The sequence below is a fragment of the Rhinopithecus roxellana genome, chromosome 15 (genome assembly GCF_007565055.1).
Source record: "Rhinopithecus roxellana isolate Shanxi Qingling chromosome 15, ASM756505v1, whole genome shotgun sequence".
In the NCBI taxonomy this organism is placed as follows: domain Eukaryota; kingdom Metazoa; phylum Chordata; class Mammalia; order Primates; family Cercopithecidae; genus Rhinopithecus; species Rhinopithecus roxellana.
The window spans coordinates 21393706-21409845 of record NC_044563.1 but is presented as its reverse complement, the minus strand read 5'-3'; the positions used below and the strand labels follow the sequence as shown (position 1 = coordinate 21409845).

General features: G+C 49.4%; 1 protein-coding gene across 7 annotated transcripts in view; it reads right to left on the bottom strand.

Annotated features, from left to right (window-relative positions):
• The window catches only part of SLC43A1 (solute carrier family 43 member 1), a 32167-nt gene extending 18136 nt beyond the window's left edge, over window positions 1-14031 (bottom strand). For 5 of the 7 annotated variants that reach the window (XM_010353403.2, XM_030918589.1, XM_030918590.1 and 2 more), the window contains exons 1-2: window positions 13769-14031; window positions 12285-12451 (exon numbers count right to left, since the gene is read on the bottom strand). In XM_010353403.2, coding sequence (XP_010351705.2) covers window positions 12285-12438 — 154 coding nt within the window. In that variant the 5' untranslated portion in view covers window positions 12439-12451; window positions 13769-14031. Of the gene's footprint in view, window positions 1-12284; window positions 12452-13106; window positions 13366-13424; window positions 13557-13768 lie in introns of those variants that run through there. The other 2 variants (XM_010353401.2, XM_010353402.2) reach the window with 2 other exon arrangements.
• Window positions 14032-16140: the final 2109 nt, after the last annotated feature.

The following is a 16140-nucleotide window of genomic DNA, read 5'->3' as shown; positions in this document are numbered from 1 at the left end:
TCACCCAGACTGGAGTGCAATGGTGCAATTACAGCTCACGGCACCTTTGACTTCCAAGCTCACTGTAGCCTTGACCTCCCAAGCTCAAGTGATACCCCCACCTCAGCCTCCTGAGTAGGTGTGTCTACAGGTGCACGCCACCACATCTGGCTAGTTTTTGTATTTTTTTCTAGAGACGGGGTTTTGCCATGTTGCCCAGGCTAGTCTCGAACTCCTGGGCCTGAGTGATCTGCCTGCCTGGGCCTCCCAAAGTGCTGGGATGAGAGACATGAGCAACTGTCCCCAGCCTCTCTACAGGTTTATCTGCATTGGTTTATTCATTCTACACCCACTTACTACACACCAGCACTGTGTTGGGAAAATGTGTAAAGTAAGAAGAAATGCAAAGATGATTTAGACCAGAAGCTGCACACCAGTGACCAGCAATGGCCCCCACTCATGTTTTGCTTGGTTGGCAATGTTGATCCATCCTTATAGTGTTGTAAATTATAATTGGGTGCCAGTTTAAATTCAGGAGTTATCACATAAAAATCCAGATTTTTGACTTCTCTTTAAAAAGTTAGAAGATCTGGGCATGAATGTAGCTGAGTGGAGGCCATCCCTTTTTACCAGGGCTTGCCTTCTCAAGGTCATACACGTCCTCACCTCTCTTTTAATTCCCATACATTTGCTATCCTACACCTGCCCTGCTTTACCCAATTATTAGCAAATGCCTGGCCCCAACTGGCATTTCCATTTGCAGTCCCTGAGTTAGACACTGTTCCTGCTCCTGTTTGATAATCAAATGACAATTTCCCTCACAAACAATCCCACGAGCATGCAAATTGACACCTACTTCATGCTAATATTTTCTATAGAGAATCCCATTTAAACCTTGCAACAACCCTAAAAGGTGAGTACAATGGTCTCCATTTTATAAATGGTAAGGATCCAAGATGCAAAGCAATTCAGTTACCCAGCTTTTAACAGGCAGGCTCAGATTCAAACTCAAGATAATCTCCAAAGTCAACAGTTTTCCACTGCACCAAAGGGCCTCTGTGTTACATGCGCCAGTTTGCTTAGTAAGTTTCTCAAGCACAGTCAGTGCCAGAAACGACCGTGTGCTCTTCCACTAAAGGAGAATCCAGTCCCATGAACTGCTAATGACTTAGTGTCAATTCATACATTCATTTCTGTTTTATCCATCAGCCTTTTATGAGTTTCACCAATGAGTTCATTTATAAGGCTTGATCACTCTGAGTAGTTGGATAAAATCCAGATTCTGAACTAAGAGGGGAGCCAGCCCAAGATGCCAAGACCTCTCAGAGTTGTGTCCATGTTAATGACAACAGAAAAGGTCTTTGGCAGGGCCGGGCGCGGTGGCTCACACCTGTAATCCCAGCACTTTGGGAGGCCGAGGCAGGCGGATCACAAGGTCAGGAGATCGAGACCATCCTGGCTAACACGGTGAAACCCCGTCTCTACTAAAAAATACAAAAAAAAATTAACCGGGTGTGGCGGCAGGCACCTGTAGTTCCAGCTACTCGGGAGGCTGAGGCAGGAGAATGGTGTGAACCCGGGAGGCGGAGCTTGCAGTGAGCTGAGATCACACCACTGCACTCCAGCCTGGGCGACAGAGGGAGACTCCATCTCAAAAAAAAAAAAGGTCTTTGGCATCAACCCCCCACCCCAACGTTTATAGACAAATAAAGCAAAGCATAGGATGGGACGGTGATTAAGCTGGGCTTCGAAGCCAGGGAAAGCAGTGTTTCCCAATATGTGGTATGCACAGCATGTAGGCACTCCAGATGGGTTCAGGAAGTAACAGGGAGCAGTTTTTGAGGTTTCATAGTTATTTGTTATTTGAATGTTTATTTAACACATACATTGGCCAGGCGCAGTGGCTCACACCTGTAATCCCAGCACTTTGGGAAGCCAAGGCAGGTGGATCACTTGAGATCAGGAGTTCAAGACCCAGCTGGCCAACATGGTGAAACCCTGTCTCTAGTAAAAATATAAAAATTAGCCAGGTGTGGTGGTGGGTGCCTATAATCCCAGCTACTCCAGAGGCTGAGGCAGGAGAATCACTTGAACCTGGGAGGCGGAGGAGGTTCCAGTGAGCTGAGATCACACCACTGCACTCCAGCCTGGGCTACAGAGAGAGACTCCATCTAAAAAAACTAACTAACAAAAAAAAAATTAAATAAATAACAAAATAACATAAAATAAATAAAATAACATAAAAAAATAAAATAACAAAAAACGATGTATATATGTATGAGAAACACATATGTATATGTATAATGTGTGGGGGTGGGTAACAGCAAACTCAATATTCCAAGAATACTACACGTTAGAATGAAACTATTTTTTTAAGTAGACTGATTCAAAAGGAATTATTAGTAAATAACAGTAGCTATGGCACACAGAAATGGTAAAATCATGAAGGTGAACTGCAAATGACTAGGTCTAGGAAACACTGGAAAATGGGATGGTTGTGAAGCATCTGGAGTCTGGAAGAGCCAGGTTCAAATTCTTCTTTTTTTTTTTTTTTTTTTTTTTTTTTTTCTGAGACGGAGTCTTGCTCTGTCGCCCAGGCTGGAGTGCAGTGGCCGGATCTCAGCTCATGGCAAGCTCTGCCTCCCGGGTTTACACCATTCTCCTGCCTCAGCCTCCCGAGTAGCTGGGACTACAGGCGCCAGCCACCTCGCCCGGCTAGCTTTTTTTGTATTTTTTAGTAGAGACGGGGTTTCACCGTGTTAGCCAGGATGGTCTCGAACTCCTGACCTCGTGATCCGCCCATCTCGGCCTCCCAAAGTGCTGGGATTACAGGCTTGAGCCACCGCGCCCGGCAGCGAGGTTCAAATTCTAATTCCACTAGCTGTGCTGCAGAAACTCTCTGAGGCTCCATTATCTCATTGGGAAATGGGGACAGTGGTCTCAATCACCTGAGAGGCTGGCTCTGAGAACTGTCACACATACACACACAGTGAACACTCACAAAATGATCCCATTTTCTTTGTCTCCCTGCTTACCCTTCCTTTCCTAACCCCATGATGCTTCCCTTTCCTGCCTCAGACATGGTCACATTCAGCAAAAACATCTTAGGGGTTGGGTGTGGTGTTTCATGCCTGTAATCCCAGCACTTTGGGAGGCCAAGACAGGAGGATCGCTTGAGTCCAGGAGTTTGAGACTAACCCTGGCAACATAGTGAGACCCCATCTATACAAAAAATAAAAACATTAGCTGAGCATCGTGTTGCACACCTGTAGTCCCTGCTACTCCAGAGGCTGAGGTGAGAGGATCACTTGAACCTGGGAGGTGAAGGCCGCAATGAGCTGAGACCACACCACTGCACTCCAGCTTGGGTGACAAAATGATACCCTGTCTCAAAAAATAATAATAATTAATTAATCAATTAAAATTTAAAAATTAGCCAGGTGTGGTGGTGTGCACCTGTAGTCCAAGCTACTCAGGAGGCGGAGGTGGAGGATTGCTTGAGCCTGGGAGGTCAAGGTTGCAGTGAGCATTGATCATGCCACTGCACTCCAGCCTGGTGACCGAGTGAGACCATGTCTCAAAAACAAACAAACGTCAACAAAAAAACCTTAGGATTGGGCTCTCGCTGGTTTCTCGTCTATGGCTGGATTCCCCCAGGAGAGCCCTGGGCCACTGGAGGTCGGGGACATCCACACTATTCCCATGAGTCCCAGTAGAAAGGTTCTGGAGTCCAATGTGAAGCTGAATCTTTACTCCACCCTTTATTTACTAGCTGTGTGACCTCGCACAAGTTACTTAGCATCTCTGAGCTTCAGGTTTCTCTTCTATAAAATGGGGTTAATAATAATAATATCTGTATCACAGATTTGTAGTGAGTACTAAATATCTAACTAACAAATAGTAAATGCCTAAAGAACTTTAGCAACTGTTTTATTTGGGCACTTATGCTGGATTTAGAGTAGTTTATGATAAATTGAACTGCTTCTGCCTAAATTCTGAGAAACAGAGGCTCCGTTAGCTGTGATACCCTTATAGGTAGGTCAGAGGATGCAGCCAGGTAGCCCCAAAGCCAATACTAGTGAATGCTTCAATAATGAGTTCCAGGCCAGGCACAGTGCCTCACATCTGTAATCCCAGCACTTTGGGAGGCTGAGGTGAGAAGTTCACTTGAGCCCAGGAATTCAAGACCAGCCCTGACAACATAGTGAGAACCTGTCTCTACAAAAAAAATAAAAATAAAGAATTAGCCGAGACTGGGCACAGAGGCTCATGCCTGTAATCCCAGCACTTTAGGAGGCCAAGACAGGTGGATCACTTGAGGCCAGGAGTTCAAGAGCAGCCTGGGCAACATGATGAAATCCCGTCTCTACCAAAAATACAAAAAAATTAGCCGGGCGTGGTGACATAGGCCTGCAATCCCAGCTACTCGGGAGGTTGAGGCAGGAGAATCACTTGAACCTGAGACACGGAGGTTACAGTGAGCAGTGATTGCGCTGCTGCACTCCAGCCTGGGCGACAAAGTAAGACTGTCTCAAAATATAAAAATAAAAAATAAAAAATTAGCCATGCATGGTGGTACATGCCTGTGGTCCCAGCTACTTAGGGGGATGAGACCTAAGGATCACTTGTATCCAGGAGGCTGAAGATGCACTGAGCCATGTTTGTACCACTGGACTCCAGCCTGGGTAAGAGAACAAGACCCTATCTCTAAAATAATAATAGTTGTAATAATAATAATGAGTTTCTCATTTGTTGAACTCTTTATATTTTTGTTAAATGACATCATTTGATCCTTACATCACTGTTCTTTGGGAGAAAGGTTGACAATTGTCCACTTTGTTTTATAGACTTGGAAAGAATGGATCCAGAGAAGATAAGGTTATATGCAAATAACAGCAAAGCCAGGTCCAGAACGTAGTAACAATCCCATCCGTAGTCTGCTTACCCTCATTTCATTTTTTTTTTTTTTTTTTTTTTTGAGACGGAGTCTGGCTCTGTCGCCCAGGCTGGAGTGCGGTGGCCGGATCTCAGCTCACTGCAAGCTCCGCCTCCCGGGTTTACGCCATTCTCCTGCCTCCACCTCCCAAGTAGCTGGGACTACAGGCGCCCGCCTCGTCGCCCGGCTAGTTTTTTGTATTCTTTAGTAGAGACAGGGTTTCACCGTATTGGCCAGGATGGTCTCGATCTCCTGACCTTGTGACCCGCCCGTCTCGGCCTCCCAAAGTGCTGGGATTACAGGCTTGAGTCACCGCGCCCGGCCCCTCATTTCATTTTCACAACAGCGCTATAAGGTAGGGATTATTGGTCCCATTTTACCATATGGGGTAATTGAGGTATTAAGAAAATTAAGTGCTGGTGCGGTGGCTCACGCCTGTAATCCCAGCACTTTAGGAGGTCAAGGCAGGTGGATTACCTGACGTCAGGACGTCGAGACCAGCCTGACCAATATGGTGAAACACCATTTCTACTAAAATTACGAAAATTAGCCAGGCGTGGTGGTATGCACCTGTAGTCCCAGCTACTCGGGAGTCTGAGGCAGGAGAATCGCTTGAACCTGGGAGGTGGAGGTTGCAGTGAGGTGAGATCGCACCACTACACTCCAGCGTGGGCAACAGAGTGAGATAAGAAAAGAAAGAAAGAAAAAGAAAATTAAGTAACTGGCTTCAATCACCCAACAGCACATAGCGGAGTTGGAAGCCTGCCTCTTTCCACACACTATGGCAACACAGATTCCTGGTCTATGTTCTTGGGACACTATAGAGGAAGACTGACACCCAAAGTGAATAAAGTTCCAAGAAGCAGAAAGCAGACACTTTTGATCATGCAGCATGACCGAGGCCGATCAGGGAACAGCACCCGCAGTCAGCCCGACAGCCTCAAGGATTTAGGCTGGGGCCCCTTGAAGGGAAGAGAGGTAGGTAGAGAGAGGCATGTTGTACCCTACTTTGCAAGAATGGACAAATAAGTCCTGGAAAATTTAAAAAATTAGCCAGGTGTGGAAGCACACGCCTGTAATCCTAGCTACTCAGGAGGCTGAGGTGGGAAGATCACATGAGTACAGAAGTTCGAGGCTGCAGCAATGATCGCACCACTGCACTCCTGCCTGGCTGACAGAGTGAGACCTCATCTCAAAAAGAAAACAAACAAAAAAAAAACAACAAATAAATTCTGAGAAAAGGACTGGGCACGGTGGCTCCCCCCTGTAATCCCAGCACTTTGGGAGGTAGAGGCAGATGGATCACTTGAGGCCGGGAGTTTCAGAAAAGCCTGGCCAACAGGTGAAACTGCATCTTTACTAAAAATACAAAAATTAGCCAAGCATGGTGGTACATGCCTGTAATACCAGCTACTCAGGAGTCTGAGGCAGGAGAACTGCTTGAACTCAGCAGGCAGAGGTTGCATTAAGCCAAGATGAAGCCATTGCACTCCAGCCTGGGTGACAGAGACTCTGTCGAAAGAGAAAAGAAAAGAAATTAATTCTGAGAAAAAGAGAGGAATTCACTGTGGTCACCTCTAGTAATCCCTAACAGCCAGATTTAGAAGCATACCCACTTCTGGGCAACTTACAACACCCGGTGGATATCTCACACTATACACAAAATCAACTCAAAATGGATCAAGGATTAACTATAAGAGTTAAAAATACCAAACTCTATGAAAACACAGGCTGGGTGTGGTGGCTCACACCTGTAATCCTAGCACTTTGGGAGGCCAAGGCAGGTGGATCACGAGGTCAGGAGATTGAGACCATCCTGGTCAATATGGTGAAACCCTGTCTCTACTAAAAATACAAAAATTAGCCGGGCGTGGTGATGGGCGTCTGTAGTCCCAGCTACTCAGGAGGCTGAGGCAAGAGAATTGCTTGAATCCAGGAGGCAGAGGCTGCAGTGAGCCAAGATTACGCCACTACACTCCAGCCTGGGCAACAGAGCGAGATTCCGTCTCAAAAAAAAAAGAAAGAAAGAAAACACAGGCCGGGCGCGGTAGCTCACGCCTGTAATCCCAGCATTTTGGGAGGCCGAGACAGGCGGATCACGAGGTCAGGAGATTGAGACCATCCTGGCTAACACGGTGAAACCCCGTCTCTACTAAAAATACAAAAAATCAGCCGGGCGCGGTAGCGGGCGCCTATAGTCCCAGCTACTCGGGAGGCTGAGGCAGGAGAATGGCGTGAACCCAGGCGCCGAGATAGGGCCGCTGCACTCCAGCCTGGGTGATGGGTGACAGGACAGGACAGGACAGGACAGGACAAGACAGGAAGGAAAGGAAAGGAAAGGAAAGGAAAGGGAAAGGGAAAGGGAAAGGGAAAGGGAAAGGGAAAGGGAAAGGGAAAGGGAAAGGGAAAGGGAGGAAGGAAGGAAGGAAGGAAGGAAGGAAAGGGAGGGAAGGAAGGAAGGAAGGAAGGAAGGAAGGAAGGAAGGAAGGAAGGAAGGAAGGAAGGAAGGAAGGAAACACAGGTGTAAATCTTTGTGACCTGAGATTAGGCAATAGTTCCTTAAACATGACACCAAAACACAAGTGGCAAAAGAGAAAAATAGGAAATTGGACTTCAATGTTAAAAACTGTTGTGGGCCTGGCGCGGTGGCTCAAGCCTGTAATCCCAGCACTTTAGGAGGCCGAGACGGGCGGATCACGAGGTCAGGAGATCGAGACCATCCTGGCTAACACGGTGAAACCCCGTTTCTACTAAAAAATACAAAAAAACTAGCCAGGTGAGGTGGCGGTCGCCTGTAGCCCCAGCTACTAGGGAGGCTGAGGCAGGAGAATGGCTGGAACCCGGGAGGCGGAGCTTGCAGTGAGCTGAGATCTGACCACTGTGCTCCAGCCTGGGCCACAGAGCAAGACTCCGTCTCAAAAAAATAAATAAATAAAATAAAATAAATAAAAAAACCTGTTGTGCCCTAAAGGACAACAAAAGAAACTGAAAGACAACCCAGCAATGGAAGAAAAATTTTTGCAAATCATATATAGGAGACTTATATCTAGAATATAAAGAACTCTTACATCTCAGTAATAGAAAGATAACCTAATTTTAAAGTGGGCAAAGGATCTGAATAGACCTTTCTCCAAAGATATACCAAAAGCCAATAAGCACATGAAAAGATGCTCAACATCATTGGTCAGCAGGGAAACACAAATCAAAATCACAAAAAAAACCCTTTACATCCACTAGGATGGCTATGATAAAAAAAAAAAAAAAAAAAAAAAAAAAAAGATGGGCAGGCCGGGCGTGGTGGCTCACGCCTGTAATCCTAGCACTTTGGGAGGCTGAGGTGGGCAGATCATTTGAAGTCAGGAGTTCAAAACCAGCCTGGCCAACATGGTGAAACCCCATCTCTACTGAAAATACAAAAAATTAGCCAGGCATGGTGGTGGACGCCTGTAATCCCATCTACTCAGGAGGCTGAGACGGGAGAATTGCTTGAACCCGGGAGGCGGAGAGGTTGCAGTGAGCTGAGATCGTGCCATTGCATTCCAGCCTGGGCGACAGAGTGAGACTCCGTCTCAAAAAAAAAAAAAAATACAAAATACAAAAAGATGGGCAACGACACACATTGTTGAGGCTACAAAGAAAGTGGAACACTCATTACTGCTAACAGCAATGTAAAACAGGCTGGTCCCACTGCAGTGGTGTTTACACCTAATCGATCAAAATCAGTTCCTTCTCCACTCCCACTGCTTCGCTTGGCTAGTCTTAAAAATACATATATGAGAAATTAAAAATTAAAAAATTAAAATTAAATTTAAAAAATTTTAAAGGAGGCCGGGCCTAGTGGCTCACGCCTGTAATCCCAGCACTTTGGGAGGCCGAGGTGGGGGGGATCACCTGAGGTCAGGATTTCGAGACCAGCCTGGACAACATGGTGAAACCCTGTCTCTCCTAAAAATACAAAAATTAGCCGGGCATGGTGGCGGGCGCCTGTAATTCCAGCTACTCAGGAGGCTGAGGCAGGAGAATCGCTTGAACCCAGGAGGCGGAGGTTGCCGTGAGCTGAGATAGCGCCATTGCACTCCAGCCTGGGCAACAAGAGAGAAACTCCATCTCAAAAAAAAAAATTTTTTTTTCTTTTAAGAATGTGAAATAGTGTAGCCACTTTGGAAAACAATTTGGCAGCTCCTCAAAATATTAAACATAGTTACCTTTACAACTGACCAGCAATACCTAAGAAAAATTAAAGAATATGTTGACATTAAAAACTTGTACAAGGGCCAGGTGCAGTGGCTCAAGCCTATAATCCCAACACTTTGGGAGGCCCAGGAGGGAGGATCACTTGAGCCCAGGAGTTCGAGACCAGTCTCGGCAACATAGCATGACCCAGTCTCTACAAAACAAATTTAAAAATTAGCTGGATGTGGTGATGTGGGCCTGTAGTCCCAACTCTTCTGGAGGCTGAGGTGGGAGGATCATTTGAGCCCAGGAGGTTGAAGTTGCAGTGAATTGTGATTGCGCCGCTGCACTCCAGCCTGGGTCAGAGTGAGACCCTGTCTCAAAAAAAATATCCAGAAGAACATTTGGGTCTCACTCTGTGGCCCAGGCTGGAGTGTAGTGGCGCAATCATAGCTCACTGCAGATTCAAACTCCTGGCCTCAAGTGATCCTCCTGTCTTGGCCTTGAAATGAGCGTGGATTACAGATGAGCCACCACACCCAGCCAGACCATTATTCATAATAGCCAAAACGTGAAAACAACCCAAATGTCCATCAACTGACAATAGAATGCTGGTTGATCCATACAATGGAGTATTATTGAGCAATAAAAAGAAGTCCTGGTGGCCGGTCGCGGTGGCTCAAGCCTGTAATCCCAGCACTTTGGGAGGCCGAGACGGGCGGATCACGAGGTCAGGAGATCGAGACCATCCTGGCTAACACGGTGAAACCCCGTCTCTACTAAAAAATACAAAAAAAAATTAACCGGGCGTGGCGGCAGGCACCTGTAGTCCCAGCTACTCGGGAGGCTGAGGCAGGAGAATGGCGTAAACCCAGGAGGCGGAGCTTGCAGTGAGCTGAGATCCGGCCACTGCACTCCAGCCCGGGCGACAGAGCGAGACTCCGTCTAAAAAAAAAAAAAAAAAAAAAAAAGAAGTCCTGATACATGCTACAAGAATGAACCTTGAAAACATTATGCCAAGTGAAAAAAGCCAATCACAAAAGGCTACATATTACGAGATTACATTTAAATGAAATGTTCAGAATAGGTAAATCGAACTTTTATCACAGGCAAAGCTATGACAGGAAATGGATGGGTGGTTGCCTAGTGCTTTGGGGGGTGGAGGTGGGGGTGAGAGGTGTGAGTACTGCTAATCGGTACAGAGTTACTTTTGGGGATAAAGAAACTTCTGAAATGGACGCTGGTGATGGTTGCACTATTCTGAACACACTAAAACCGTTAAATTATATATTTGAAATGGGTGACTTGTAAGGCATGGAAATTATATCTTAATAAAGCTGTTTTACATATTTTACATATTTAAAAGTGCAGGTGGAGGGATGAGCCCTCAAAAGAGAAGCAGGAGTTTTGGGGGGTTCTAAATACTGTGTGGTGGGTACTGAGGCATATAAATTTGTCAGATGTATGATGTAATCTTCAAGAAAGTTGATTTTAAAGAAACACCACCAGCACCAGGTGGAGAAGGCAGGAAGAAGTTACACAAGGGGTAGGCCAAGCATGGTGGCTCATGTCTATAATAATCCCAGCACTGTGGGAGGCTGAGCTGGGTGGGTCACTTGAGGTCAGGAGGTCGAGACCAGCCAGGACAACATGGTGAAAGCCCATCTCTACTAAAAACACAAAAATTAGCCAGACGAGCTCGCTTGAACCCAGGAGGAGAAGGTTGCAGTGAACCAAGATCATGCCAATGCACTCCAGCCTGGGTGACAGAGTGAGACTTTGTCTCAAAAAAGAAAACAAAAGAAGTAACATGGGGGGCAGTGGCAGGTGTCAAGGGCAGGCAGGGTCTCTCCTATCTCCAGGATAAACTCACAGGGGACTTAGATGTCATGTGGGTCCCTAGTAGCCCTCCACTTGGTTCTTGCAGCCACCCTGGTATGCGTATCATTTCATCTCAGGCCTCTTCTTCCTGACCCACCCAGCCATCCCAGCCTGGCTGCCAACCCCACCTCCTCCAGCCCCTATCACCCCATAATTGGGGCCAGGAGGCATGGGAGAGTCGCCATCTCTCGGTGCCACCTGTTGCATCTTTACAGATAACCATGGCTGGATGGGGCAGATCCTGCGGTGGAGCAGCTGCTGTTCAGAGCAGTGATCAAGGCCTCCCCATCTCCAACCCTCAAGGAATCGGTTTTCTCCCATAGTCACATCAGGTGCTGTGCAGCAAGGAGCAACCAGAAAGACACTAACATTTATTAAGCACTGCAGACTCTCACAGCACTCCCATGGAATCGATATTATTATCCCCATTCTGAAGACCAGGCAACTGAAGCTCAGTGTTTAAGGAACTCACCAAAGTCACCAACTGATAAAAGTGATGGAAGCTGGGATTCAAATCCAAGCTAACCTTCCTTCCAAGCTTACTCCATAACACAGAGGTTGTGGAAAGAGGATAAAAAGAGAGGCGAGCCAAATTCCATTTCCACCCAGCTCCTTAGGCAGAGCTCGTCAGCACAGCTCTCCCCTTCCCAGAATAGGAAGACACCCATCAGAGACAAGTCCCAGACACCAGCAGGGGTAACTCCCTGCCCCAAGGCAGCTGCAGACAGCTTATGGCTGTAGTTACTGCTCCCATGTGTTAGAATTCCCACTCCCAGGTTCCAGGCCACTCACACAAGGTGATTGAAGTGGAAACCAGAGGCCCCCCACAATGCCCTCCTAGAGGAAATAAGGCTATGTAACGTTGTCCAAATGAGTAATGTGAAAACCTGGGGACTCCCAGGTCCTGAAAGGGGAAGAATGTGGGGCCCTTTACATTCATACTCCACTTTGTACAGTTCTCCCTTGTCTTATGATAGGCTTATTAAGAAATTCCTCTCCCAGCACTTCTCCTTCAAAGAGCTCTAGGCCTAGGGCTGTCAGAGGCTTAGGACTCTGCCTATTAGTCCCAGGGTCTGGATGCCCAGCAGGACACCTGGCATTCAGTGACTACTGGATTGGATAAATGAGACAGAGTGGGCAGAGTGCCACCCATTCTTCCCCTGAAGTTTAAAGAGGTCGAGAAGTGAGGCTGTCCAACTGCAGACCCTGCTTTCTGCACCTAACCTGGCCCACCTGGCCACCTAACCTTCTCCAGCTTCCACCTACCCCTTTGCCATCCCTCCCCAGAGCCTACCCGGCCCATTTTCAGGCATACCTGGGCACATGCTGGAATAGAAGCCCTCGTTCTTCAGCATGATCAGCAGAGAGCCCCAGCCCAGGAGTACAGCAGAGAAGAAGAGGTTCTCCAGCACAGCCGTACAGGCCATCCACCAGCGCCTCCGGTATGCCTGTTGCAGCGTGGGGGCCATGCTGGCCGCGAGCCTGCACAGAAACAGAGCGCTGGGTGAAGGGCCCCCCAGTGGCCCCAGGGAGGGGTCCTGCATCACGGTGGCACCCGAGACCTCTCGGGCCGGCCCTCGAGGAGCCCCTCAGGGAGGCCCCATAGAGCCCTAGGTTTCCCAGCCGGTGCCACGGAGCTGGCTCCGCGCACACTAGCAGTGCCAGGGGTGCACGCGGCACGAGGCTCCCGCTGGGCCACTATCGGAAACAAGGAAGGTCCTGTCTGCGCGCTGCAGCTTCCTGGCAGGCTGCCGCGTTCTCCCACCCAGGCCAGGGCGCGCAGGGCCGAGCTGCTGGGGAGCAAGACCGCATTTGTCCAAGCCCCCAGAGGACAGCAAGAGGCAGAGCGCGCTCTGAAGCACCGCTGGCCCATGTCCGGATTCCCGCGCCAGGAAAGACCCCTAGAAGTTGCAGGAAGAAGGGCAAGTTCAAGGCTACCCTACGACCCTATCTTCCAGTTGCCCCTCCAAGACCTCTCCTTCCCTCTGGGGCCGGGCGACAACAAGCTTTCCCCCTTTCCGTATCAGGCGACCCACGACCCTAGAGTCTCTCCGGCCAAGCCAACAGCTGCCACGTGGAGGGAGACCCAGGACGGGCTCTCCCCAGTCCCCTCCTCCCCTGCGCGCCCCTCACTCACTCCGCAGGGCGCGGGGCACCAGGCTTTGCACCTCGGAACCCAACTCCCCCCTCCAGCCCTGGGAGGGGGCTCGGACTTCGGCAGGAAGTCTGGCGGCTGCTGACTTTATAAGGGCAGCGGTGGCGGATGGGCTGGCGGGCGGGTGTGTTTACCAGAGGGAGGGAAGGAGCCCCAGCTCCCCCCGCCACGGCCGCTGCAGCCTCGGCGGGAGGATAGCGAACGCGGGCGGCGCGGGGGCGGGGAGCTACAACCCGGGTGAGACCCAGGAAAGCGGAGAGGAGAAGGGCAAGAAAGACCCAGAGCGAGGGGAGGAAGCACCAGTCACTTCTTCCAGGGGGTCTCGGTATTCTCATCTGTGAAATGGGGCTTTGGGTTCAAGCGCTCCCGGAGGTCTGCTGGAACTCTGGCAAACGCGCAGCTCTAAGCAGAGGAAGTGCAGCGAGCGGGGGCCTGGGAGGAAAAGAAGAGTCGGAGGGGTCAGAGAAAAGAAAAGGGAAGGACCTGCTTGGCGAGACTGGACACTGTGCCGCGGGACCACGGGCGCAAGTAACGGGCTCTCCTTGCGGAGCCTGGCAGTGTCGGCGGGAGCCGACCTGGGTGTCTTTCAGCGGACGCACAGACGGAGACCCTACGCGCGCCCCCTCCCTGCCCACGCTGCTCACCTCCGGTCACCGGCAAATGAGCAGCCAGCAGCAGCGGACGCCTCGGGGAGCGCAACGCCTTCGCGGCGCGTCCGGAGTCCCGCTGGCCCAGCCCTGAGCCGCGCCCGCGCTGGGGTCTTCTCTGCGTGCGGGACCCGGCTGCCACGGAGCTTCAGCCTGACAGCCCGGTGGCCTCGCCTCCGCTGTCCCCTCGGAAGAAGCCGGGGAACTGGGAACCCGCCGGGGGCCAGAGGTCTGCGAAGCCGGGCTTGGAAGAAGTGGATCTGCGGAGTTGATAGTTGTATTTACACGCGTCCAGAGCTGCGCCCCGAGGTGGGGGCGGGGGCTCCCTTCCCTTCCCCTCCCCTTAGGTCGAGTTTCACGCGCACGTGACTCGCCCGCTGGTCCCGGACACTCTCCCTCTGGCATAGCCCCAGCACCTACACTTCCACCCTGGACCCCCATCTTCTCCCCCAAGCCCCCAGACTGACGTCAGGCAGCGCCCTCTGTATCGTTGTTCAAAACAAAGTGCGATTCGGCTGAAGCCGACTGACGGCGATTCAGGGCCGGCTTGGGTGCGGTTTTGAACTGTGCAGCTGGGAGCAGTGTTTTCCGACAGGCAGAATGGCACGGGTTTCTTTGGAGTCAGATCGAGGTCTGAGTCTTGACTTTTCAACTGACTACCCTGGGTACCTAGGGCAAGTTACCTCTCTGAGCCTCTGCTTCCTCCTCCCTAAATTCGGTTAAAATGGAACCTATCTAACTGCCCAAAGGAATCAGGATTGTGATGCAGGTAAAATGTTGAGCATAGCATTTGGCATAGTAAGCATAATGTTAATTGTTGCTGCTGTCATTATTTCAGAAGACCTGGTGATCAGACGCTTCCAGATGAATAATTGATTGACTCCAGGTAAATCTCTCAGCCTCCCTGAGCCTCAGTTTCCTCATCTGTAAAATAGACTACTATGGTGTGGAGTAATGAGAAGTAATCTCATTACATGTGCGTTTAATTGTGTGTTAAGAGTTGCTGCTAATGCATGCTGGGCTTAATACCTAGGTGATGGGTTGATAGATGCAATAAACCACCATGGCACACATTTACCTATGTAACAAGCCTGCACATTCTGCACATGTACCCCAGAACTTAAAATTAAAATTAAAATAAAAAAAAAAAAAAGTGATAGTGGTGGCCAGGTGCGGTGGCTCATGCCTGTAATTCCAGCACTTTGGGAGGCCAAGGCAGGAGGATCGCTTGAGCTCAGGAGTTCCAGAACAACCTGAACAACATGGTGAAATCCCATCTCTACAAAAAAGAAAAAAAAAAAAAAAAGCAGCCAGGCATGGTGGCACGCACCTGCAGTCTCAGCTACCCCGCAGGCTGAGGTGGGAGGATCACTAGACCTGGAGAGATAGGGGCTGCAGTGAGCCAAGATCATGCCACTGCACTCCAGCCTAGGTGACAGAGTGAGACTCTGTCTCAAAAACAAAACAAGAGTGACTACAGAAGGCTCCAAGAAGGCCTCTGATAAAAGGGAACCCCTGAACAGATGAGCCACCAAGCCAAGAGAGGAACTCATGGCTACCATAGACAGGGCACTTTCCAAAATAAAAATATTGTTATTAATTCCTCAAGACATCATGGTCTCACTTGAACCTCATAGCTTTTCACAGAGGGAGAAAACTGTAGGCTTGCAGCTGGAGCAAGGTTAGAGGTAGGATGCAGAGTCAGGTCGGCCCAGCATTTAAGTACGGCCCCTCCCAGAAGGAGAACGGCAAGAGCAAAGGCTTAGCGGTGGGAAAGGCACAAGGAGTTCTCACTGGCCAAAGCACACGTCAGGCTCTGACGGTTTAACTTCTTAAAATGCAGTACTGCCTCCCAGAACTTCCAGATCAAGGTCAAACTCCTCAGCTCTGCACAGGGGGCCCTAGAGTCAACTTTCTAAGCTAGGAGGGTCATGGATCCCTTTGAGTATACAAAAGACAGTGGGCGCGGTGGCAGTGGCTCATGCCTATAATCCCAGCATTTTGGGAGGCTGAGGCAGGAGGATCACTTGAGCCCAGGAGTTCAAGACCCACCTGGTCAACATAGTGAGACCCCTATTTCTACAAAAAATTTAGCTGAGCATGGTGGCATGTGCCTGTAGTCTCAGCTACTGGGGAGGCTGAGGTAGGATGATCCCTGAGCCCGGCAGGTCGAGGCTGCAGTGAGCCAAAATCTCACCACTGCACTTGAGCCTGGGTGACAGAGACCCTGTCTCAAAACAAACAAACAAAAAAAGAATAAAGATGTTATTGATCTACTCTCAACAAAAATGCTTGTGTGAACATGGACACACACACTCATTGACATTCACATTTCAAGATTTTCATGGGCCCTTTCCATGAGACTCTAG